This window comes from Mixophyes fleayi, chromosome 8, assembly GCF_038048845.1.
Source record: "Mixophyes fleayi isolate aMixFle1 chromosome 8, aMixFle1.hap1, whole genome shotgun sequence".
NCBI lineage: Eukaryota > Metazoa > Chordata > Amphibia > Anura > Limnodynastidae > Mixophyes > Mixophyes fleayi.
This window is the reverse complement of record NC_134409.1, coordinates 14,114,177-14,140,060: the sequence shown is the minus strand read 5'-3', so window position 1 is coordinate 14,140,060 and position 25,884 is coordinate 14,114,177. Positions and strand designations below refer to the sequence as shown.

The window sequence follows — 25,884 nt, the reverse complement described above, 5'->3', positions numbered from 1 at the left end:
TCTTCCTGCTGATGTACAGTGATGGGATTATAGTTCCTTTGAGATGTCACGGATCAGATAAAGCAGGTGAGTGCACATGATAGATGCAAGGTCTCGCTCTCCTCTGCCGCCTTACTTGCAATAAACTGTATTTTTTATTGGCTTGAACTAGAGCAGGTGTCAGGGAACTTTTTTACCTTTTACCCCCAAATATATTTCTATACGCCGACCTTACCCCCTTGATTTGAAAGGAAGGAAATCATATATTATTGGAATTCAAAATTTTATTGAATCTATTCAAAATTTCTTTGAAAGCTTCAACTTCAAAACTTCAGGTTTTGGAGAAATGATGTTGCTTCATTTTTGATACAAGAGCATCAATATTGGGGAATTTTGATGTCAGAGCAATTTGGATACAGTCTTCAGTGTCCAATCGATTTCTCTGCTTTGTTTTTATGTTCGTTAGGGTGGAAAATCCTTGTTCGCAAAGGTAGGTTGTTGCAAAAGGCAGAAACTTTTTGACGGCCTCCTCATGTGCAATTCTGAATGCATTTGCAGCTGTTGACATCCAAAAATGAGACAGATCTGCTTTGTTTTCAAATGTAATACGTGCTTCAATATTGCATCGAAGCTCAAGAAGTGCCACTGCCAACCCTTGGGGCTCTTCTGGTACAACAGCAATTTCACATGTAAAGGGGTCTACAATCCAACGGACAGAAATGTGAATCGGCAGCATTACCCCCAGGAGTTTCATTTTTACCCCATTTGGGGTAATTTACCTCTGTTCCCTGATCACTGTACTAGAGAAATCCCTTAGTTCTTTCGTTGAATTGATACTGATAACTGGGCCACTTTAAATGACCTGGAATGATGAAATGACCATTTGTTTCATCCTTTCACATCTTCAGGACCCATAGACTAGCTTTCCCTTTCGCACCTTATGACTTTGAGTACTTTAATGTGTATTTCTTCCCTAGTATTATCATTTTCATTTCTTTAGTCCTACACCACTACCCCTGTGTTGGTGACTACTACCAGATCTCCCTACCAGATCTTCTGCCTCTTCCCCTTCACTCCCCTTCCCTTATCCTCCTTCTCTCCCTCCCTCGTGTCTCTCTGTCTGTCTACCCCACCCCTTAGATTGTCACTCTTTTGAGCAGGGTCATCTCTCCTCCTGTCTTCACCACTTTTAACTCTGCTCTCCAGCTACCTAGCCCTCCTCCTCCCTGTTCCCTCTTGCTCCCTCCTCTCCACTCTGCCTTCCGTGCCCTCTTGGGCTCCGCCGTATGCGGAACCTTCCCCTCTCCCCTCCCCCGCCTCTCTAGCTGTGCTTTGAGCTCACGGAGTTACTGTGCGGTTTGTTTACTGTACTGTGCTGTCTCACCTTTTGTATTGTAACTTTGTTTGTCCCTGTACGGCGCTACGGATACCTAGTGGCGCCCTATAAATAAAAATTAATAATAATAATAATACTATATAAGTTCTGAAAGTAGACACTGGATATAGCGATTAGCATGTTCTCAAAAAATTAACAAAATAGCTGCATAAACGTTGCTAATAGCGATGTGATTGATATGGACAAATGGAAAATAACCACTGAAAATATCCCATGTAAAATACCAAGTTAACGTAGATGTTTTTTTTGCAACTCACATATAAAGAGCTGACGACATTTAACACAGTTGTGCATCTCTGCAAACTGGTGCTGCTGGATTTTGCTAGAAGGAAAAAAATAACTTGTTTTATCTGGTGTTATTTTATTTTTATATTATACAGATACCAACATATATTTCAATAGTGTCCCTTTAAACTTGAGTTTTACCTATAAGCCATTAATCCTTGGGGCGAAGGCAGCGTGTCTTGTTAAACGTGCTTGTGGCTCTGTCTGCTTAAACAGATGTTGAATTTGCTCCCTCGGACAGAAGGGAGACACTGAGAGAAGATAAAAGCAAGGTGAATGTCTCAGTACTATACATGAGAGAGAATTGATAAACTGCTTTTAGCTTGTGGTCTTTGAACGCTTTGGGAAGTAAGCTTCTGTTCTCCTCCCCACCCACCATCGGTGAGACGTCCTGCAGGGTAGTTTCAAATACAAAGGAGAGAGTTCAAATAATTTATCTTCAAAGAGAATGTTGACCTTACAGTTTACGCAAAACAACAAAGTGTATGTAGGGAGCAAAGTGCATTTATATTTTTAAGTATTTATGACACCCATACATGAAAGCCTGGTCTTGCACTGGTTTTGTATTGAACAGCTTTTTCTGCAGGCTAGTTTAAGCTGATCATTTGGGCCTGCAATGAAGTCATGTGACAAGTTTCACGGCCTTCTGCCATGAACTTGTTTTTTATGTTTGAAAATAATATACATATATAAAAAAAGAGCACTTATAAATGATTGCTAATCTTTTGCTGTCAGACCTCTGCCAGAACAAAACTAATTGCTGCCTCATACTGAAAATTACATACGCCTAATGTAGAGCTGCCAAATTTCTGAGGGCTTGGAAGACTTCAGAGAGTAGAGTCAGTAAAAATGTTTACTAGGAGGAACTGCAGCTTCCCCTTTCGCCTCTGTGTATTTCTCTCCACCAATCGGCTCCCCTTTCTCATGAGGACCAGTCGGTAATTTCTCCTGTATTGTGAAGGCTCTGGATTATTAATACTAATGATGAAACCAGGAGGGGCATGGGAACACTGGACAAGACACATCTATAAGGAGAGAAAATGAGGAGCGCCAAAACGAGGTCCCAAATAGATTACAAAAAAAGAGAAAATGGTCTAAACTAATAAAAACACTAGTTATTTTGTACATTATATAAAATAAACTAGCGATCAAAGGTTACCTTCATATATAGATAACAATAAATTGGCAAAATAGAAAATAGTATCATAAAATATAATCATCAGCTATTTTTTATATAGCGCCACTAATTCCGCAGCGCTGTACAGAGAACTTGGTCACATTAGTCCCTGCCCCATTGGTGCTTACACTCTGAATTCCCTAACACAGACAGACAGAGAGAGACTAGGGTCAATTTGATACCAATTAACCTACCAGTATGTTGTTGGAGTGTGGGTGGAAACCGGAGCACCCAGAGGAAACCCACGCAACCTACAAACTCCACACAGATAAGGCCATGGTCAGGAATTGAATGACCCCATTGCTGTGAGACAGAAGTGCTAACCACCATGCTGCCCATATCGCAGCGATGACCTAAATCAGTGGATATGTTATATCCTGGGAAACAATGGTTTCAAATATATTTTGAATTTATAATGAACTTCTTGTCTACTCATTGGTCAAACATTGTTTAAATATATTCCTCTCGGCCCACCAGGATACCTCTGAGGAAGCCATCGTGTATGGGGAAACGCATTAGATGTTTTTTTTAATTTACTTTGCTACACTTCACTATGTTGCTACTTTTCTTTCTGGCTCAGTCATTGCTACTCTGCCAAAACCCCTGCGAAAAGTGTCTTCTAACCACCTGTGTTTATTGATCTGCGCGGAGTCCACGTCTTAGAGGACAGAAAAGACGGCTATTGTTCACATTGTTCAGCGATTGCATCGTTACTTTACATACCACCTGGGATGCATGAAACTCCTGCCGAAACTTCTGTGGGGACTGTCATTGTCTCCATACCACCTGCACCTTGTTAGATCTATGCGGAGCTAGCGGCTGGGAGGTTCAGAAAGACTGCTATTGTTTACATGTGTTTAGTGGTTGTCTTGTCCCCTCATATACCATCCGTGATCTATACGGCGGAGTTTTAACAAAAAGGAGATCTACTAGTTACACCGTTGAGACTCGCTGACTCTACTACGTTCAGACGCGAGCAGTGAATAAGACCCTCTTCAGAGCTATTTACCTCCTCGTCTGGTGGTAAGATCTGATCTCACCGTTTATCATTCCCATGTGCGGCCGTCCTGGTTTGGCTAGACTGGGTTAATCTCATGTCCGTAGGTTCGGAACTTTATATTGAACTTTTCTCATCTGTACCCCCATTATCTAACATTGATTCATGTTGGTGTTGTGTCATCACATCGAGATTTTAACTTGTTTCCCAGGATATATAGAACATATTGACTGATCTATGTCATCATTGTGATATTTTATACTATTCTATTTTGTCAATTTATTGTTGTATATGAAGGTTGCAACCTTTTGAGGCATATTCAATTAATTGTAGACATCGCGGATACGCGCGGCTGCGTATGTAAAGTGACAACACGGTAACGCAACAATGCAGATTCCCCTTCACAACCATGGGGGGTGTGCACGGAAATCCGCAATGTTGTTAGTGGTAGCACGTATCCGCGATATTTAGACTTGTATGAATATTCCCCTTTGAATTATTTTTTTACATTATAGAAATTAAACTATTTTGTGTTTATTAGTTTAGACCATTTTCTCGTTTTTATTATTGATTTGGGACTTGTTTTGGCAGCTTTCACGTTCTCTCTTTGTTGTATTTATAATTTTAAGGCAGTTGCAGAGCTCCTTCGAGAAGGCAGACACTGTCTGTTTGTTTTTTGGGCAAGGGAATCCTGCAGCTGCACACGCACTTTAGAGGCGTGTACTAGTGAAAGCTTTTAATTTACAAATGTATTCCTGAATTTCTTTATAAACATGTTTATCATCCTGCCATCCTTCTAATATTTGCATTGTTACCTCTTCTTTGCGGACATCCCCGGCCTAATGCTGTGGTTCCCTTTTCCAGTTCCAGGTCTGTCCGAAAAGCCTCTGTGTTTCCACCCCCGGGCACCGCACAGACCTGTTCCAGAGAGACCCTCAGACCGTCCTCATTACTGATTTCTTCGGCAGCGTGAGAAAAGTGGAACTTACTGAGAAAACTGTTGTTTTGAAGACTCATACGGAGGCACCTGAGAAAAGGTATTTTCATACAGATTACATTGCGAGACGTGTCCACGCCGTTTCTTGATATTTCTCAGCTCTGAAACAAATAACATCTGTCCTATGTACCGAGCCGACTATAAATCTGTTACTGCAGCAGAACTTATTATCATTTCTCCAGAGTTCTTTAAATGTCAGATCATCAGCACCGTTACATTGAAAGACACAGTCACTGTGCAGCAGCGACAATGGTGTTGAAGGGTTTGTATAGGCGACAGTTATTTATATTACATTTTGTAAGAATACAGGATTAATGAGCAACTTGGAAACAACCAATATATCCTATGCACAAAAATAGAATGAACAGACTAGAAAAGTAATATAATTATATGCGTAAGTATTGACAACCGGGATAAAGGCTGTTGCACATTTTAGCCAGAAGGTGAAACAGGCCGTTAGTGTGGCCTGGTGCTGATTCTCTTCCCATATGGCAGATGCTACGTAAACAGTGTTTCCCGGGCAATATAGTCTGTCGCTGGTTTCACAGCTTTAGAAGTCCATCTTTTTCAGAGGGGGTGGTGGGGAGGGGGGGTGTTATTTATAGACTGTGAAAAGAGCAAGAATGCGAATATCATCATTTCCAAATCCTTCACTTGGTTTATGTAGGTGCAAAATTTACATCTCGTATCATAACCTACAATCATACATAACATATCTGAAAGATGCATGTAACTAGCTGTACTTGCGTCCGTCCACACACTGTTCCTTTATTGCACTTGCTCGTTAATGCACCTGAGATGCCTATCCAAGTGCAGTGGGCAAAATGTGCAGGATACGTGCAACTCTGGGGGTGGACTCTGGTGCAACTCTGGGGGTGGACTCTGGTGCAACTCTGGGGGGTGGACTCTGGTGCAACTCTGGGGGGTGGACTCTGGTGCAACTCTGGGGGGTGGACTCTGGTGCAACTCTGGGGGGTGGACTCTGGTGCAACTCTGGGGGGTGGACTCTGGTGCAACTCTGGGGGGTGGACTCTGGTGCAACTCTGGGGGTGGACTCTGGGCTCTGCGTCAATTTCAATTCACACCCAGGTGCATCTGTACTCCACATAATCGCACTAAGTTAGGCTCTGGATGTGCATCTGAAAAAGCCCCAAATACTTCCCAATTAAAGTATAAGCTGAGATCCTACCATACTGTATTATCTGTATTGCACGGAAGCACTTTAACAGACATGATGTTAATATATATATGTGTGTGTGTGTGTATATATATATATATATTATATACTAGAGATGGGTGGGCTCGGTTTCCTTGAAACCGAACTCACCTGAACTTTGGGGTGCCGAGTCGGCTCGGTTATTGGTTTGCAGCCTACAGATATTGGTAGCAATGTCAGTAACACAGCTGTATGCACGTCCCAGTGTCTGTGTGATAAAAATATTTACAACCAATTTACATATGATGAGAAAAAGAATGTTTCTTGAACTTGGCGCAGGATTTGTAGCTCAATGAGTTTTTATGTGCATATGATAGAAAATTGTCGCATGATATGGTACCCCCAGGGGCCAACTCTTATGGGGGGGTTCCATTTGCCCAGAAACCCCCCTATACTTGAATCACGACAGTATTGTGGTACCTGCAGTCTAAACCCCATTTTTGCGGGGATCTGCCTATGTGTTAATGAACTTCGGCTTTAATAAAATGGCCTCAGTGATTATTCTCACTTTTGGCTCTAGCATTTCTGTGATTTTAGAGAAAAGAAAGATGCTTTAAAAGTAAATTACTTGTGATATTCTGCAATTTCTAGACTGCTTACAATGATGTGAAGCACTAGGTGAGCAAGTGTGACACTAATTGGAATGATTTTTTTAATTGGATGTGAGTGGGAGATTAGTATTCATTTTGCTATATTACTTTACAAGGTGTTACATTATATTATTTTGGTAAGATGGTCAAGAATCATTTTTTTAAAGGAAATTTATTATTAATGTGTTGGGTTTTTTTTAATCTACAGGTTGAATTTTGTCTCATTATTTTCTATTTAGTTATTACATTACTATACATTGTACTTTTCTAATTTTATTATTATTCCAACAAGTGTGTTTTTTTTTTTTTTTTTTTTTTTTCTGAAGTCAAGCATTTTGGACCCTCCCTTCTAGAAATCCTCTGTTTGCCCCGGTACCCTACCCTGTCGTCGTCCCCCCCCCCCCCCCCCCATTGCGGATCTGCATTATCTCTCAGCATCTCTGTTTAAGGAGATCCTTTCTCTGTCGCCAATCCCTGAGTGTCATAATGACTGTCGCAGTAATGGAAGCACTCGAAGATTACTAGATTTACTAAAGGACGGTTTGCTCAAACCACCATTTTTTGACTATTTTTCTGGTTTTGAAACGGCTGGATTTACTGAAGCCCAAACAGCCGTTAATTGACCAGAATTGTCATTTTTCAAAACCACCACTTTACAAACCGCCATCCCGATTTCAACAATGATGAACATACAAACAGCCGGATTTACTAAGCTGGGATTTTCAAAACCGCCGCAAAACCGCCATCCAAACGGCCAAAATGAAAGAGGTGGTTGTGAGAGGTGAGGTTCCTCAAACTGCTGCTGCTTGAGCTATTGTGCCATTCAGAACATAAGAGGAAGCACCATTGACATTTAAATTATTTGGGCAATCATTATTTTTTGATTAAGGGGTAAAATTAATTTAATAAATTATGAAGGAATTTTATTTTTTTTCATATTTTTTTTAAGCGGACACTATTATAGCATTATATTATGTGGGAAATGTGAGTATATATTATTAGCTGATTGTTAATGGAGGATATTATTTATGTTGCACAATTTCTCATTACATATTGCCCGAATAATATAATAATTAAATAAATTTATCCCTTTAATATAATGAAAGTTTTTTTCCCCCTCATAAGTTAATCATAAATTATTTTGCCCCTTAATCAATACATGATTGCCCAAATAATTTAAATGTCAATGGTGCTTCTTCTTATGTTCTCAATGGCAAAATCGTTCAATCAGCACGTTTGAGCAAGGAAGCCATTCTGAAGCGGGTATTAAAACTGTCCTGTCTGTTGGATGGCGGTTTTGATGGCGGTTTGGACCACTAAACCGTGGGCGATGTGTGGCAGTTTCAAACCGTCACCAAACTCTATTCTTAGTATATAGTAAAATATAGAGAACTGCACTTGTGGAGACTGACACTGGGCACTGGATGAAATATGACAAATAGACGCTCGTCCAGTAAATACGCCACACAAGGGGGCTCCCGCCAGCCTTGGTTGGGGACACGGAAAGAGTGCTGGCTGGGGATACGGAAAGAGTGCTGGCTGGGGATACGGAAAGAGTGCTGGCTGGGGATACGGAAAGAGTGCTGGTTGGGGTAACTTATAAGAGTATATTTTGTTGGTGCCTCTTAAGTACACAATTAAATTGCTCAGAGATGACGGTTTATCTTTAATGGTTGCTAATCCAGATTTAATGGGTCATGTAGATTTGGGGACACAGTGCGGTTTGCTGCGTATAATACGTTTTTTACTCCTGCACGTGTGCGCTGGTTACGGTTGTGGATATATGAAGACTGAACCGCATCTTGCCCTTAAGACCGCTCGAGGCTCATTATGATTGAAAAGGCGGAAGTGGAAAGAAGGCCGCCTGTAAGCGTAAGCAAAATACGTTATGGGCGTGTTGGAGCAAAATACGACGACTTACAGTATAATGGGCATATTTACCGCACAATTTATTTAACTTTTTTTTTTTTTTAACAAAACTTTAGTTATACTTACAAAGAATAATGGCAAATTTGACAGACAAATAATCTGGCAAAAGAACTTCCCCTACGGCTGAACTTTAACTTCTACAATCGAGGTATTAAAACTGACCCTGGCTACTTGTGAGTTAGGCAGGGAGAATAATATACTGAGATCATCGGGACCACAGCCCTTCAAGTGGACCAGATACTGCAGATCTCTCCTGGATCTGCAGGAGTCAGTGATTGATTGAATAATATATTCCTTCTGGCCCTTCTACCTCTACTGCAGGAGGAAGAACCATCTTTCATTGGGCAAATGGATCATTCGCCACCAGTTACAGAAGGGAGATGTGAATCGTGAATCAAACTGATGTAGGCATGACATGAATGGGATTTCTGTTTTTATATTTTAGGCTTACACCCTTCACCACCTCTAGTTATACTTTCATCACTTATCAGTAACATGAGGTCAGAGCCTATTATGACATCAGAGCTGGTGACATAGTTTCCATGGAGACCATTATGATGAAATGATCATGAGACTATATATAAAGGACCAGAACCTGCTGCAGTCAGTCAATCAGGATGTCAGTTGGGAGGGTGACGCCGAGGATCACTGATACCAGCGAAGAGAATGAAGATCAGGGTTGCTCAAGTAACTTGTTCTTTTAACAGTTACTGCCTGGGATCCCCTGCTCTCTTCGAATGCAGGATTGTGTGAGCCCAATAGGCAATATCCAATCACATTCCAGTTCTATTCTGTAGAGGTAAGTGAGAAGCATTAATTGTATCTGTATAGGCTCCCTTCCCTCTTCTGTATAGATGAATCACATTGTAAGCCCTAGTGGGCAGGATTCATCTCATTAGATTGTAAGCTCCATTGAGCAGGGCTCCCTCCCCTGTTCTGTGTACATGAATCAAATTGTAAGCCCTAGTGGGCAGGATTCATCTCATTAGATTGTAAGCTCCATTGAGCAGGGCTCCCTCCCCTGTTCTGTGTAAATGAATCAAATTGTAAGCCCTAGTGGGCAGGATTCATCTCATTAGATTGTAAGCTCCATTGAGCAGGGCTCCCTCCCCTGTTCTGTGTAAATGAATCACATTGTAAGCCCTAGTGGGCAGGATTCATCTCATTAGATTGTAAGCTCCATTGAGCAGGGCTCCCTCCCCTGTTCTGTGTAAATGAATCACATGTAAGCCCTAGTGGGCAGGATTCATCTCATTAGATTGTAAGCTCCTAGGAGCAGGGCACCCTCCCTTTTTATTTCTCTACAGAGCTATATATGATCCAGGATGAATATTGATTGCCATACGTGGAGTCAGGAAGAATTTTTTTCCCCTCTTTGAGAAAAATGAAATGTCTCTGAGGGGTTTTTCACCTTCCTCTGGATCTATAAGAAGAGTAACTGAAGCCAGATCACCGAGAGCTGAAACAGGACCGGCACAATGGACATTATTACCAGAAATACTGGTGAATTTCACCTGTATGGATCAACAAACATTCCAACTTTACACGTTATCTCTGCAGCCCCTTAATGCCCAGAGGGAAGGGCAGTCCTCACAGCCATGGTTCCCCAGAGGTTTCCTCCACAGGGGGGTTTTTCCTCTCCTGAGCGCTGAAGGATGACTCTTCGTGAGTCCAGGGGTATCTGCTATAATGGTTCTCTTATAGAACAAGTTTGTAAAAGACATAGGACAGTGTTAAAACATATGTTCCTATTTTATGCAGAATAACAAATGTATGTTTTAATTTGAAATAAAACATCAGCAATATTTCAATTGCATTTATGAATATTGTTAAATAAAAAAAAATATTTGAAAATAAACTGTGTGATTCTTGTTTAAATTAAGCTGCACACACTCAAACACAATTATCAAATTAGGTATAACTAGGTAACTGGTTGGTTATCAATGGAATTCGGGGAGAATGGGGAGGTGATGACTGTGAGAGGATGGATAGGGCTCCGGTCCCATCAGGGCCTGATTTTGGGGAGAGTGACTGGGAGAACGAATAGCTTCCTGCTGGTCTGCATGGTCACCCCCCCCCCCCCCCCCATAAGCCAAGACTAGGGGGTGCCCATAAGAAGCACACGCACAGGGACTCTGAAGTCCTATTGGAGGCCCTGAGTACCACGGATACAGACTGCTAGCTAATATACGGAGGAGGTTTGTTTATAACCAATCAGTGGTTCAGCAGGACATGAGCCGTCCCCATGACGCAATACTCCTTGGTGCTATCTCATGTTAGGAATTCTGGGAAAGTGGTTTATTCTGCAAAAATACCAGATGGTAATAAGAATGGAAGGAAGGGTCACATGACTACTAGGTAATCATTATGAATACAGGTACAGTTAAGGTTTTTTTTTTATTTGAAAACCATTAACCAGATAATAAATACAATCAAAAAGGAAGACTGTAAATAATGTATTTTGTATAATAGATCTCATAGCGGTAGTGTAATATAATGTAATGGTGATAGGTGATTTCTCAGCCTCTTGGTCACACTGTGGGTAATCCCACTGCTACAGACATTGGCTAATTAATAACAGTAGTGTGTATGACATACATAAATACGTAAAGGTTGTAATGGGACTTTTCCAGAAAAAACAGCTTAGTGTATTGTTAAATAAAATGAAATTCCTAATGTGTGGAATGCTTTAGTATTCTTTAATGTACAAGTCGTTAGACACCTGGATACCTGGGTACAGTGTGGGTCTAAGTAAACACCACTGACCTGAGCGCAGACGCTACGATCATCATCATCATTTATTTATATAGCGCCACTGATTCTGCAGCGCTGTACAGAGAACTCATTCACATCAGTACCTGCCCCATTGGAGCTTACAGTCTAAATTCCCTAACACACACACACACACACACACAGACTAGGGTCAATTTTGATAGCAGCCAGTTAACCTACCAGTATGTTTTTGGAGTGTGGGAGGAAACCGGAGCACCCGGAGGAAACCCACGCAAACATGGGGAGAACATATAAACTCCACACAGATAAGGCCATGGTCAGGAATTGAACTCATGACCCCAGTGCTGTGAGGCAGAGCTCCCAGCTGCCGTGACTTTGGGGTGTTCGCTGTATGAGGTCACACACGATTTCAGCCCGCAGTCTCTCTACCTATCACACAGGTTATAGACCTGCTGAATCGTCCCCAAACCCAGCGCTCTCACACCCCCAGACACTTTAGGTTTGCCACCACCTATTGAATACGGACAATAGGACCCCAATATACTGTTCCACACTAGCACAAGCAGGCTTGTCTTCTGAATTTGCAGGCAAATTCAACAGTGTTATATTGAATAAACAGACACCTAGGGGGAGAAGGAGAAGAGGGAGACAGAAAATTAATCATCTTCCTCTTCCTCAGGACTGTCAATGGTGTTATAGTCTCTTAGTAGGCTGTGGATCAGTCTGCGACAGTCCTGGATGGTCATCTTCTCCCGCTTCAAAATGAGGCGATTCCTGGCAAGCCAAATAGCGTCTTTAAAGCAATTTATTGGGCTCCAGGCCTCATGGATTGCCCCAATGATGTGGGTCCCAGGAAATAATCCATAAAATACCGAATGGTATGAAAGGCAAGTTCTGGGTACACTGTCCTTATGTTCATGTTCCAAGGCATCCAACAGTGCCTGTGCAGTGGGGCAGTCCCAAAAAATACAATGTGCCGTTTCCCTTCTGGTGATGCAGAAGGGGCAGTGGACGTATCGGCACAGGTTCCGGGAGTGCATGAATGTCCTGAGAGGGAGACATCCCTGGATAGCCATCCATTCAATGTCTTTGGGCCTGAGTCATTAAGGAGAGCAAAGCATAGAAAAGGAGTAACTTTGGGCAAGACCATGTTGCAATGTGCATTGGAGGGGGAGGTGAATTTCAAATGTGGGGACAGATTTATAGTTGGAGTAGGGCGCGTCCTAGATCAACGTTAAATTTCAGTGTAAAAATAAAGCTAGCAAGTATTTGTATGTTAGATGAAAAAACAGCCAGTATTTTTTTTTTGTACAATATCTTTTTATTGAATACAATTGCAGAGTTACAATCGTAAAGAACAAAGGCAATAACACATGATAACAATCATCAGAGAACATAGAGAACATAACCACGATAGGTACTTTTTCATTTTAGCTTTAACCCGCATGTGATAATCGTAGTTATATGTTTGGCCTTTTCATAGGTGACTGCCTCTGTATGGTAAACCTTAGTATTGCTTAAATGTTGTGAAGAAAGAGAAAAGAGAGCAAGAGGGAATAGAAAGGGGGGATGAGAGAGGGAAATTATAAAACAGAGTGGAAAGAAAAATGGGAGGAGGGAATGAGGGGATAGGGGAAGGGATCTAGGAGCACAGTTCCATTCCAAAATGAGCACTAGATACAATTCTATGGAATAGCAGAAAGAGGGTTTATTTAACTAAGGCAGCGTATCTTGCGGACCCCTGGAATTCTAACCATCTGAACCAAATGGAGCAATATTCTGTAAACTTATCGGATGAGCTAAGAATCAAGTCATCCATATATCTATAGGACTCGATGCGGGTAAGCCACTCCTTCAGGGTTGGAGGAGAGGGGGATCTCCAGTGAACTGGAATGACCGCCTTTGCGGCGCTATTTAAGTTTTTTAGCAAGGATTTTTTGTATATTGATATCGAAGACTTTGTCTGGTTTAGTAACCAAAAACCTGGGTCAACTGGAACTTCTGTTTTTAGGATTTCTTTTGAAGTCGTTATGACACCGTCCCAGAAAGGTCTCAAAAGTGAGCATTCCCACCAGATGTGTAGCGGCGTCCCGACACCCGAGCCACATCTCCAACATAAGTTAGAGTTCCCAGGGTACATTTTAGCAAGGACATTAGGACACCGATACCATCTGGAGAAGACCTTATATTGTGTCTCAAACACTGTTACACTAAGAGAACTAGCCTTGGTGGCTTGAAAGATATTATTCCAATGTCTTTCTTGTATCCGACTCCCCAAATCTCTTTCCCAATCTTTGGTAAATTTTGGCAAAGAGGAGAAGCTGTTCTCAATCAGAATTGTGTAGATCCCAGAAAGGGTATGTTCAGTACTCAAAGGGGAAATACACATAGTTTCAAATGATGTCAATTCCCTTTTAACCCCTAGCCGCAATTTTTCAGTACTTAAAAAGTGTTTGAGTTGCAGATAATGCCAAAGTTCCGCATTGGGCAGGCTCCATTTTGCCTGCAGATACTCAAAGGTATGTACACCCGACGCACCCACCAGCTGACCTGCACGAAGAATTCCTGCCCTAGACCAAGCTTTAAATTCTTTTTCTCTGATCCCAGGAGGAAAAGACTGATTGTCAAACAATGGGGTCAAAGGCGAAATGACCGAGGAGATATATTTAAATTTTCGGAGTTTAGTCCAGCACCTCAGAGTAGGTTTTATTACCGGGAAACAGCCAGTATTTAACTTATCTGCAAAATAATAAATTCATTTGCACCCCTTACATTGTAACATGGTTTGTCCCAGAGAACATTTACTCCTTTTTTTTTTGCCTTACTTTCCTTAATGACTCAGGCCCTTTGTGTCTAGTAGTCAGCCTCCCACACGTGTTTTGTTGTGTTTGTAATCTACACTTTACATGGAAGGAACCTAACTAGATTATAATTTTGTGGGAATTGGGGCCGATTCGAAGTTCACTGATGAACTGGCTTTTTGCTGGGAATTTCAATGGCTCTTTTTAGTGCATTGTCTGGCACCCTGGATTGGTGTGTGTCTGATAAAAGCACGCATTCCGGGGGGTCAGCGCTCGTCGCCATGTATTAACTGTAGAAATACAGCGATCAAATGTACCATAACTGGTTTCATGATCCAAGGACAATTCCATCTTGCACCACTTTTCTTTTCTGCCACTGCTGTGTGCCAATGTGTCCTAGGTGTGCTAGGAACTGCCGTGTGTTTGTGTCATTGCTCTGTCGCTTACCATCCAGCCAGGTCGCTGCAGTATTGGTCCAAAAGTGTATGAAAATAATATTGTGACCTGTGAGGTGGTCAAAACTGACTGCAAATTACTTGAAATTAGTGTCAGTGAGGTTAATAATAATGTAGGATCAAAAAAACAGCAAAATTATGTGATTTTAGCAATTTTTCTTAAAAAATACAGACCCAAAATCCAAAATACGCAAGGGCGGTTTTGGCAAAACCAAACCCCGAGGTTCAAATGTAATCGTGCGTTTCCCTATTCTGTTGCTAAATTATTTTTTGTGTTTTCTTAATCCTCTCCTTTTGTGTAATTAATTTCCAGGGATTATTTAGTGTGTGCATATGTATGTATGGGTGCATGAATGCAGGAAAGATGAAACTAAAGAAAAATGAATATCATAAAACTATATTATATAAACTATAGTGTGGATCAGCCCAGTGCACCCTCTTTCGTGTATGAGTGCATTTGGAGGGGGGGGGGGTTGCACATTTTGGGGGTGTTCCCATGGACTTGTGATAATACACAGACTGTGAGTTGTTCTGTATTTATTTAGATATTATATATCTGTGTTTGTCAAACTGGGTTCCCCAAGGTTCCGCCAACAGGTATCAGGGGTTCCACGAGAAACAAATGTATCGGCAGTTTGAAACTTGTATGTACGAATTTAAAATTTGTATGGCGCCATGCGGCAATAACCATTCCGGCATTGATGGCGCACTGACCATCCATCTCTATATCACTCCAGCAGTTTCTTGGTACCACCCCGTATGACTCATCTCTAAACCATGTGCGGAACCTTCTGTTCTTCGCTAAACTTCCATTTCACCATCTTCATCACCGCCGCTGAAAACACCTCACAACGGACATAAAAGACCAATTAATGCTGTTTTATTTTTGTCCAATTAAGCTACTACTCAAGTATGTATTTTTATTTATTTATTTATTTTTAGTTAAAGTAACCAAAACTTGTAGCCCAGGTTTGGAGGGTGGTGGGATATGGACAGGTCAGGGGTCCTCTGCAAGTTCTGTACAACGGTTACATATGAACATATACATGAGAACGCAGCGTGTCCATGTCCTAGATGCCGGCGACATCACGTGTTTCTAGTCAATTGATTATATTCTACAAAATATAGGTTCAGGTCACAAAGTGCCTGCCAGCGTGACAACAGCAACGTAATGTTTGCAGAAAGTATCTCCTCATTTTTGTACAAGACTTGATCATCTACATTTGTATTCTTTTAAAATCAAATATTTTTCCGATTTCTATCCAATCCTGACAGTCTTTTTGTCAGTAATTTGTGCATGATTTGGATTTTTCTTGTTATTTTGACAGTTTGCAGTATTATGTAGCAAAATATGTAAAAAAGTAGCAATGGGGGAGATCAGTTTCTTGTGACAATTGGATTTATTTCATTGGTCTAGTAGCTCCCTCTAGTGTATCAAGCTGGTATTGTGGTTTGTTTTTGTTTTTTTAAATTGCTCAAAATGAAAGATTAACCTGTGAGAGTAAAAATTGTATATTTAAATGGCCTGGCCAGACCTGACTTGAAAGAACACTTTAATTTGTCCATTTACAGATGACCTACAGCAGCGTGCTCCGGTTTCCTCTCACACAATCCAAAAACATACTAGTAGGTTTATTGATGTTTATGGTAAGAGGTGTAAGCTCCAATGGGACAGGGACTGATGTGAATGGTTCTATAGAATATCAGCGTGCACAAGATGGCTGCCCCACCGTCTGCAGTAATGTAAAGCACTTTGAGTCCTAGTAGGAGAAAGGTGCTACATAAATGGAGAATCATTATTATACTATTAGGAGACTTCCGTGAGGGGAATAAAATTGGGATACCAAAATGAAATGTGGGCCACAAAATCCGAGTTCTCCTCATGGCTTCAGTAAACGGTGGAAAGTAAAATTTTTATATTGGATCCATCATATACATACGGTAGAGCAGCCATTTGGTGGGATAAAGCAGTATAAAAACCGGTTCACTAGGGACTAGTGATGTCACTAGTGAATGGATAGGCTGATATCACAATGTGCCTCCATGTCTTCTCACAAACGCTTCAACGCACAAAATGGCTGCCTACATTGCACACAGAGTCCTAGCTTTTATTAAGTAAAGCTTCATAAAGCCTCTAAGAATGGCCGATGTACACATGACAGTGGCTTCCACATACAGAGGCGCTTTTTATTAAGGCAGATGAAACCTGCTGGTATTTGCCCTTAGCGGCCGCCCCGAGTCAGCGCCGAGAGGTTTAGGCGCTGCAGATGTTTACTAACTTCCAGCACTTCTGTGTGGAAATAACTTCAACTTGTAGTTATCACTATGAGATTTCCGGTGCTTGTTTTTGGAATTGAGACATTTTTTACGACCGTGTTACAGCTTTTTTTTAAAAAAATACTAAATATTATATGAGTCTGTTTTCACCACTTCAATATATTTTCGCACTAATCACATTTCACATACGTAGAGAAAAGACACAAATTGCTCATTAAATAGTAGTCTTACGTTTACCCGATAAACTTCATTGCATGTTTGACCTACGTATCTGGACCATATAAATTAATCATATTCCCCGTATAATATTACAGACCACAGTCAGGGCCGTATTAGTTGGTCTGTGCAGATTGGAGATAGCAAGTAATAGAGCGAGGGCTTTTATTTATTTTTATATCGCTTCTATGTTCCTTGTCTCATCCAAATGAAGTAATGTGCAAATATTTTTATTCCACTATACTGTCCAAAGAAACTAAGACAGTAAGAAGAGACTGAGGAGTAAATGATATAAACATTATTTCTGCTGTAGCTGCCACAGTCCACATAAGATGACGTATTTTGGCTAACCTGGGCGTCTGATAAGGATTTATTTACGATCCGCTTGTATTTTAAGCTTAGCGGCCCCTTAATGAGTAAAATATTTAGAAAAATATTATGTTAATGTTGGTACATTCATAAAAATGAATGCTGTAACCCAGAACAACATTTAATTTTTTTAACGCTACTATAGGACAGGGGTCTATGTGGTTGCTATGGGTTACATCAACCTTTTTCTGCACTCGTTTTCGAAAAGTATTATGCGGATTCACTGACAATGAGCATCAATCTGACAACAAAGCAAGATGGTCATAGCTGCTGGTTACAGACAGATTATCTCTCCAATACAACTTTTATTTCGAGTGCATGGTTTATATTTCCTATGTCTGCCAGATGTATTCTTAGCTGTGAACACCAGGGGGCGCCCAAGTTCAAGTTATGTCTGTCCTCTTTTTAATCTTCATAATCCGTACTGAGTGTTTTATTAAAATACTATAAGGATTTTTATTTATTTTTTATTTTATTTATTTATTATTCATTTTTCGTAAGTTGAGGATATGTTTAACTAGACAGGCCTTGACCAGAGCGTATCCTCTCCCATCAAAGTGGCTGCTTTGTGTTGGTGATTAAATCTGTTTTAAAGCATTCCCTGGAAAAATAGGTCACTAAAGTAATATTTTTAATTTTTACATAATCTCCTCTATGGATGTTTGCTTAGGATAATGTGGCTGTAAAATGGCTGGCTGAGAGTAGAAATGGCTGAAGGGTGGATACGATACAATGGTTGAAACATAAACTGTCTCAATATTAAATGTAATATTTTTATTAAATGTTTTTTGCCGGCTGGCATAAAACTGGGTCCGCCTGTACCAGTACGTTCTGTTCCGGAAATTGTTTACCTGAGGTGATTTTTCTGTCAATGGTCTGACTACAAAAGCTTCCAGGAAAACCCGTCTGCGTCCTAAGGGCCATGTAGGTAGCTGCTTTCATGAGTGGTGTGTGCAATTTTAAACCAACTGTAATCCTTTTGCTGGTGTATTCCTTGTGATGTAAAACGAGGTATAACAGATCGTGGTTTTGGGTGTGGTTACACATATATTGGTGGTGATCTGTTACACCAGCAATTTTCCTCCAGCGACCCGCTGGTTATGGCTGCTGTGAGCAGTTTTGCCTGGGGTATAAAACGCTTCTGGAGCTCTATTGAAATTGTGGAGGGGGGATTTAATGGACTGCAAGGTATTTTTTAACACTATGTTAACTCATTTTAACGTTTTTTTTTTTTAAATAATTTTCGAGCGGGTTAACTTTACCTGCGATTCAATTACATTTTTAGCGCTCCGTTTTTTTTTTCATGAAACGGTCCTCTGGCGCTCCAGTACAAGGTCTATTGAAAGTATAGGGTGTGTGAGAGGCAGCCGCGTTAAAAGCTATTCAATTTTTTTTAGAATGTGACGCGTTACACAGGCCAATATGCTGTTTTATCTCGCACCTCTTTGGGGTGTGCTAAAAATAAAAAAAACCTAAGAAAACTATATGAAATCTTGTAGTAATGGGGGGAAAAAAGATAAACTTATGTTTATCAGTAATGTAGAACGTGTAAAAGTTGATTTTATTTTAAAAAAAATAATGGGAAAAAAAAACCACAAAAAAATACATATATTTTAGTGATTTATTTTTTTTAATGTTGTTTTTTGTACTAAAAATATGTATGTACTAATGTGTTTTCACATGGAATAGATGATTTGTATAGTAAAAAATATGCTAAAGTACTGTAATATATAAGTAATAGATATTATCAAATAGAATGGTTGTGTAATGCAATCTAATGTATGCCAATCCCTTTTTGTGTTACACATGACCGCGATAAACCCTTCACTCCCCTAAAAACTTGCAAACACCAATGATTAACGCGCAAGGGCAGCGTTACCTCTTTTTCAATTGAATTGCACGAGTTTTAACGCTGTGTTAACTAAAAACGGTCGCTATAGCAGTTAAAAACCCGCGTGGGATTTTTCTTTTTGACGGGGGAAAAAAAACTCGCGATCAATTGAATTCCCCCCCCCCCCCCCCCTATGGTGTCTGAAAATTACCCAGAATGCAGTGTGGTCACCGCTGTTGTGCATTAAAAAGAAAAAAAAAATCTGCTTGTCAAACTTTATTATTGCTAGAAAAACACTTACAGTAACAATGTTCATGAATATAAAACTCTGCAGTGTTTCCACTGTGGGAATCTGCAGCTGCAAGTTGCCAGTGTGGCGGAACCCGAACGGCAGTTGTCTGTGGGAAGAGTTCTGTTTTAGTGAATCGGCTGAGCCAACGGATCCCAAACTTTCTCTTCTCAAGGGCATCATTATGTATAGTATTTTAAAGGCACCCCAAAGCCAAAATAATTACCAAGTAGCCCTCTGCCTTGCTTGTCAACTTACCACCGGCCCTGGCCGCGGCGCCCCTGTGAGATCGTCGCTGCGCACGGTTTGGGAACCGCTGGCCTAGGCAAAAGGAGTAGGATCTGAAAGCTAAATCTGCTATGTTATTAATCTCACTTGACTTGTCAGCTGAAAGCTTCAGCTCACAAGTATATGGGTTAACAAAATATCATATATGTGTGTTGTTCCAGCAGAAGGTAGAAAACAATTTTACTATCGGTTGAGATTAAGGATTTGAAAAGTTTGAGAGGGTACGTTTAATTATTTTTTAACACCCCATCCCTAATATTAATAACATGACTGGTTAACTATTATTGTTAATCTATTCTTCTGCCTTCTTTTGGAAAAAATAAGTATTTACCAAAGTTGTTAGAAGCGATATGTGAGCAGGAGCTTTCTGTTGACCTTTATCACTTCAGTTTGAAATGATGTCAGTCTGAGCTCTCGCCACCCCTTCATCCCCTCCCTCCTCCTTCTGTTTTCCCTATTGAAGGCTGGATAAAAAAACTAACGGTATGTGGTCTCCAGATAGACATTCTCTTGGTCGACATTGAGATAGTTGGCAGTTTACATGGTGGACAGAATTACTAGCTGGTTTCGCGTATCACCGCTACTACGATAATGTCTCCGGATTTTTGTTTGCGGTTTATAGAGCTGCTGATAAATTACCGTAGAAACCGTAATAATACCTGGGCAACTAATTGAATTTACCCCCAAATGTAGACCGTATTATATGATCAGGGATATTATTGTGAACCAAACACTATCAGTGACCTTGTCTACTTTTCCAACCTTGTCTTTATTATGGTGTCTATATAAATAACAAACATGTATCACACACAAACTAGCAAGGATTTGCATATAATATCAATTGGGTTATCTCAATTATCTTTTTTTTAATTGAATAGTCTTTAATTTAAAATTAGTGCTCTGTAAAAACTGTCCCATATCTGTTAGGGGGATGTACATCGCTCCCTGTATATGGGAAGCGGATCACAAAGTCCACACAGGTTTTATTTTAAACTATATTCTGTCTTTCTAAACACTGAACACTTATTTTTATATAGTTTTACATTGCAGGTAAATTTTTAGGTTTCTGTAACTTGAGCGCAGCCTTCAGTGTTTGATTTTACATATTTTTCTTTTCTTTTATATGGCTGAGGAATATGTTAGTGCTGTAAAAGTCCTTTAATTTTGCCTTCGGTCATTTATAACCCCATGAAACCCTCCAGCTTTCACTGCTGTGCACTTCTTGAATAATGGCGCCGTTGAAAGTTTTAGTATGAGAAATATCTTCTTATTGCGCAGTATATGTTTCACATTCCTCCCAGCGATATAACAATACCAGACTGTGTTTTGCGTTATCGCTGCCTGTCTACAGAAACCAAGGTGCCGCGTCTTTCAAATGAGCAGAATCTGATCGTTCCTCGATAAAGTGCGTTTTCCGATGGACTCTATAAAGCATTTTGCTCGGCTTTTGCCTCTGTGACTTGGTTTTTATAAAGCATATTTGTTTCCGAAGTACCAGAGAGAAGAGTTTGGAGAATGTTATTCTGTGTTGAACGTAACAGCCAGTTGACCCGTGAATTCATTCTGCATGCAGGCTGCAAATGTGAGCGGTTTATTGGGAGATTTACAATAATTGAGTTCCGTGTTCTGATACAGTAGACCAGCCGAGCAGTTTGGCATTTTATTATTGCGCGGTGAAAAACGACTCTCTGGTATGCCCTTCTTTATTCCCCAGAGAAGGGAGATGTTACATGTATGGGGAATGAAATGCCTAATACTGTGCATATTTAAGGAGATAAGAACATTAACTCTTGGAGTAACCGTTAATATTCAGCTGGATCTACATGAACGATTTGTGTTTTCTCTTCTCCGTATTTGAATAAAAATAAACGAGGGCTTTTGATAGTCCACCATTTAAAAAATAAAATAGATTTTGCAGCGCATGACAATACCTGTACAGATGTGTATATCTCCAATAATGTATTTTATTTGTTTTGCCAAAATACATCACATTTCTGGAGCAGGCACAGAATTTTGGAGTGGGGTTACCAAAAGGGAATGTCTTATATGTATATATGCATTGTAAATAAAAATTGCAAAAGTAAATTTAAGGTAAAGATACCTTTTTAATGAGTTACTATTCTGTAATAATTCCAAGATTAGCTCTATGGCCACTTAGTCTGGCAGCTGCAAGTTACAAGAATATATGAACACTGTCCAAGTCTCAACTTGCGATTACAACCCCTGGGTTACATAGATTTGCTAGATACACTCCTATAGAGAGTGTATCTAGCATTTGCAGTGTTTACGTCTTCAGTGAGTTGGGCGCATTCAGTCTTCTGTCTATGGATGGCCACCACCGTTTTATTTTTCTAGGGGCATTGTCCTAAATTCTCATCATCATTATTTATTTATATAGCACCAACATATTCCGTAGCGCTTTACAATCGGGGACAAACACAGTAAACTAATAAACAAACTGGGTAAAACAGACAAAGAGGTGAGAAGGCCCTGCTCACAAGCTTACAGTCTATGGGACAATGGGAGTTTGATACATGAGGTTAAGTCTACATTTTGCATTTCAGCTCAGCCAGACTGCAAAGGTAAAAGTGACTCATAAGCTAAATGATCCTGTCACACAAAACAATGTTGGTCAGGGGATAGTTGTCTTGTGTGAGATTGTGTAACGGGTGGTAATAGGGTAATGTAGTGAGGTTAAGAGGGTGGTTGAGGAATATTATAAGCTTGCCTGAAGAGGTGGGTTTTCAGAGAACTTGTTGAGGACTCTAGAAGGGAAGCTGTAGTTCGTGCTAAGATTGTGAGTATTGGAGAACGTGTGTTTGCTCATAGCACAGAGAAATAACAAGACCTAGTGGGGTAGATTTTTCAAACATTCTAAAAAGGAAAAGTGAGGATGTTGACCTTAGCAACCAATCAGATTCTAGCTATCAATTTCTACAATGTGCTACAGAAATGATAGCTAGAATCTGATTGGTTGCTAAGGTCAACATCCTCGCTTTTCCTTTTTAGAATGTTTGATAAATCTACCCCACGGTTTAGCATATACATTTCCCTTTCCCAGGTACAATCAAACACAACATCTTTGTGAGGTCTCTTAAACGTAGGCAGGCATTGGTTTGGCGAGTACATACTGACTGACCGCCTGAATGGAAGTAGCTGTTCTCTAGTCTCTATATACAGTGCATGGATTCCACCTGATCACCTGGATTTTCTACAGGTTGACAGAGAATGTGAAGTAGTTTACCATGGAAGATACCTGAATCCTCCAGAAAATGTGGAGTCTCACAAGAGCCAATTTATCCTGTGAACTATCCGCAAGCCATTAGCTGGCGATATATATGCTACTTTGCTTGTTTCCTTTTGCTTTTGTATCTGCAACGGAGCCTAATTAAACCCAACATATTCACATCAACAGCCTCATTAAATCGTGTGCTTGAAACCAAACCACGTCAATAAAACTGTATAAATCTATCCCTTATGGTTTATTAGTGAACAGACTGACTCTGAGGGCTGCGGATACATTCAGTATAGCTGCGATTTATTACCACCGTACGTGCAGTAGTGTTTTATGCTTATTTTGTTTTGATTTTATGTACACACTAATTTAAATGTTCACAAAAGTAATTCATAGTGTCTTCCGGTAACCTTTTCCAGTACTTGGAAAATACCTATAAACCGTAAAATGGCTTTATAGGAAATTGTAACCCGTATTGTGTGACTGCAGAGGATGCTGGTACTTTATAAAGGATTATGATGATGATTGCTCATGGGATAACTTTTGGTTTGATTATCAGGACTGACAAATGTTTGCCTGAAAGCTAATGGGTGAAGCAATATATATCTTCTAATGTGTACTTGTCTCCTACATACGGTGGAGGCAGCCATTTTGTTTGCTGCACTAGCGTTCACAATGCTGCAGCACATTTCTCCTCCTTGATGTGGGGGGTGGCGGGGGGGGGTTTTCTGACACGATTCCTAGTGACGCCATTCATGTGATTGCCTCGCAATGATGATACGATTGCATAATTGCGCAGCGGGCTCGTGTCGATACTCCCCTGCCCATGTTTTCCAGGATGTCCCATAGGGAAGCATCTGAAGATTGTGTCTCTGTTGTCAGTTCATCCTAGTGAATTAATGAGCAGACCCCTCATGTTTGTTGGTTCAGCCCACAAAATGGCTGCTTCCCCAGATATATTTTGTCTTTGTAACAACACTGGAGAGAGTCACACACAGAGCCGGTTATTGTGGATCACCTAGAACAATAGCTTGTACACAGTTAAAAAAAACAATGAAATAAAAAAAAAAGTCCCAAATGTTTGCTGTACCGCTGTTTGGTAACTCTAACACGTATAGAGTTGTGTCTGATCACCGTATTATTTTAGGCTACATAGTCATGGCGTATATGATTTTGGTATGTTTGTTATGGCATGGGAAAGTCATGTAAAATCAAATAAAAAAAAAATTAAAAAGATCAGTCCAGAAATAAATGTCTATTTGCAGAAAATTCAAGAAAGACAGATTTGTGTTGAACAATATTCTGTAAATTAGGACACTGAAAATATCTGCATTTGTTTTCATGTCTGCATTAATTTTGTCTACCTTGTTTGTCCCTGTTTTATGTACTGTTTTCCCTATTGTACGGCGCTACGGAGCACTGTGGCGCCTTACAAATCTACAATAATAATAATCTGTGTCCCAATGGAGATCGCTCTGTCTGGCTATATACTGCTATACTTGCAGCCTTTGAAAGAATTTGAGAACCCATTTAACTGGGTTCTTTGTACCCTAATGATGATCAATAATTCCTAGTGAAACACAAGCATGTATTTTCATAAATATTGGTTCAACCCACAAAATGGCTGCCTCAGCTGGGGGTAGACACAAAATGGCTGCCTCAAATGTATGTGGACAGGTGCACTACTAGACCAGTCTATTTCCTATGTCTCTGAATCCATGTTAACCTCGCCTCTCCATATTGAATACCATCTCTATGCGGCGAATTGTATATTACACCCTAACCAGTCCTTGGGGGTAGATTTATCAAACCTTCTAAACAGTAAGGTGGAGGTGTTGCCCAATGCAACCATTTGGATGCTAGTCCTCATTTATCTAGCCTCTACCCTAGATTGCAAGCTATTATTAGCAGGGCACTATTACACCTAGAGTCACACAAATGGAAGTCAATTTAAATGCGTATATATCACAATGTGTAATTTTCCCAATTTTCTTTTCCTGGCAAAATCTGTCTTAAGCGTTTTTGAAGAAAATAAATAATAAAATACTACTTTGCAATAAGTTTCACTACAAATTGCAGAGATCAATGCTGCACCAGCTCAGGAGAAACCTGGCAGGAACTTTCCAATTAAAAATGAGTCAGGGCTTCATTTGAAAACTCTGCGCTTTAAGCAGAACTGACGATTTCTTCCCCACTTCAGTCTTTTGCCAAAGTTCCTTAATATTTTGCATTTCATTTTTGCAGTTTGACACTTTTCAGCACGATAAATATGCAAAGAATAAGTGTTTTGCAGAAGCTAAGTCGCTGTTCAGCAAATTACGGATGGCTATAAATGGTTTCTACAATGTGGAAATTATCAGCAGAATTACCTTGTCACCGTGAGCCAACGTGGATCTGTTACCGGCTGTAATTGTGTTGTTTTACTACTGTCATGTGGACTGTGTGGTTAGCGGGGGGGAAAAACTACAGCAAATTATAGGGTTCCCTGTGACCCTGTTTGCTCGGCAGAGAACATTATTTAATTAAACCCCCCTCCCTACTGTGTGTAACTGAATCAGTGACCAGGATAATGCTGAAACTATAGACAGATTTAGGAGTAGATTTGTTAAAACTTATGAAAAGAAAAAGTGGAGGTGTTGCCCATAGCGACCAATCAGATTAGATATAATGTTTTAGAATGTACTAGGTAAATGAGTGCTAGAACCTGATTGGTTGCTACGGGCAACACCACCACGTTTCCTTTTAGTAGTTTTAATATACCCCTTAGTCAGGGCCCTTTATTTATAATGCATATGGTAAGGTGTAACTACGAAGTGGTTTCTCT

The 25,884-nt window shown here is 40.3% G+C and overlaps 1 protein-coding gene across 1 annotated transcript in view; it reads left to right on the top strand.

Annotated features, from left to right (window-relative positions):
* The window catches only part of PIGK (phosphatidylinositol glycan anchor biosynthesis class K), a 90,871-nt gene that overhangs the window by 28,266 nt on the left and 36,721 nt on the right, over positions 1-25,884 (top strand). The window contains exon 9 of the mRNA XM_075181935.1: positions 4,699-4,871. Coding sequence (XP_075038036.1) covers positions 4,699-4,871 — 173 coding nt within the window. The remainder of the gene's footprint in view (positions 1-4,698; positions 4,872-25,884) is intronic.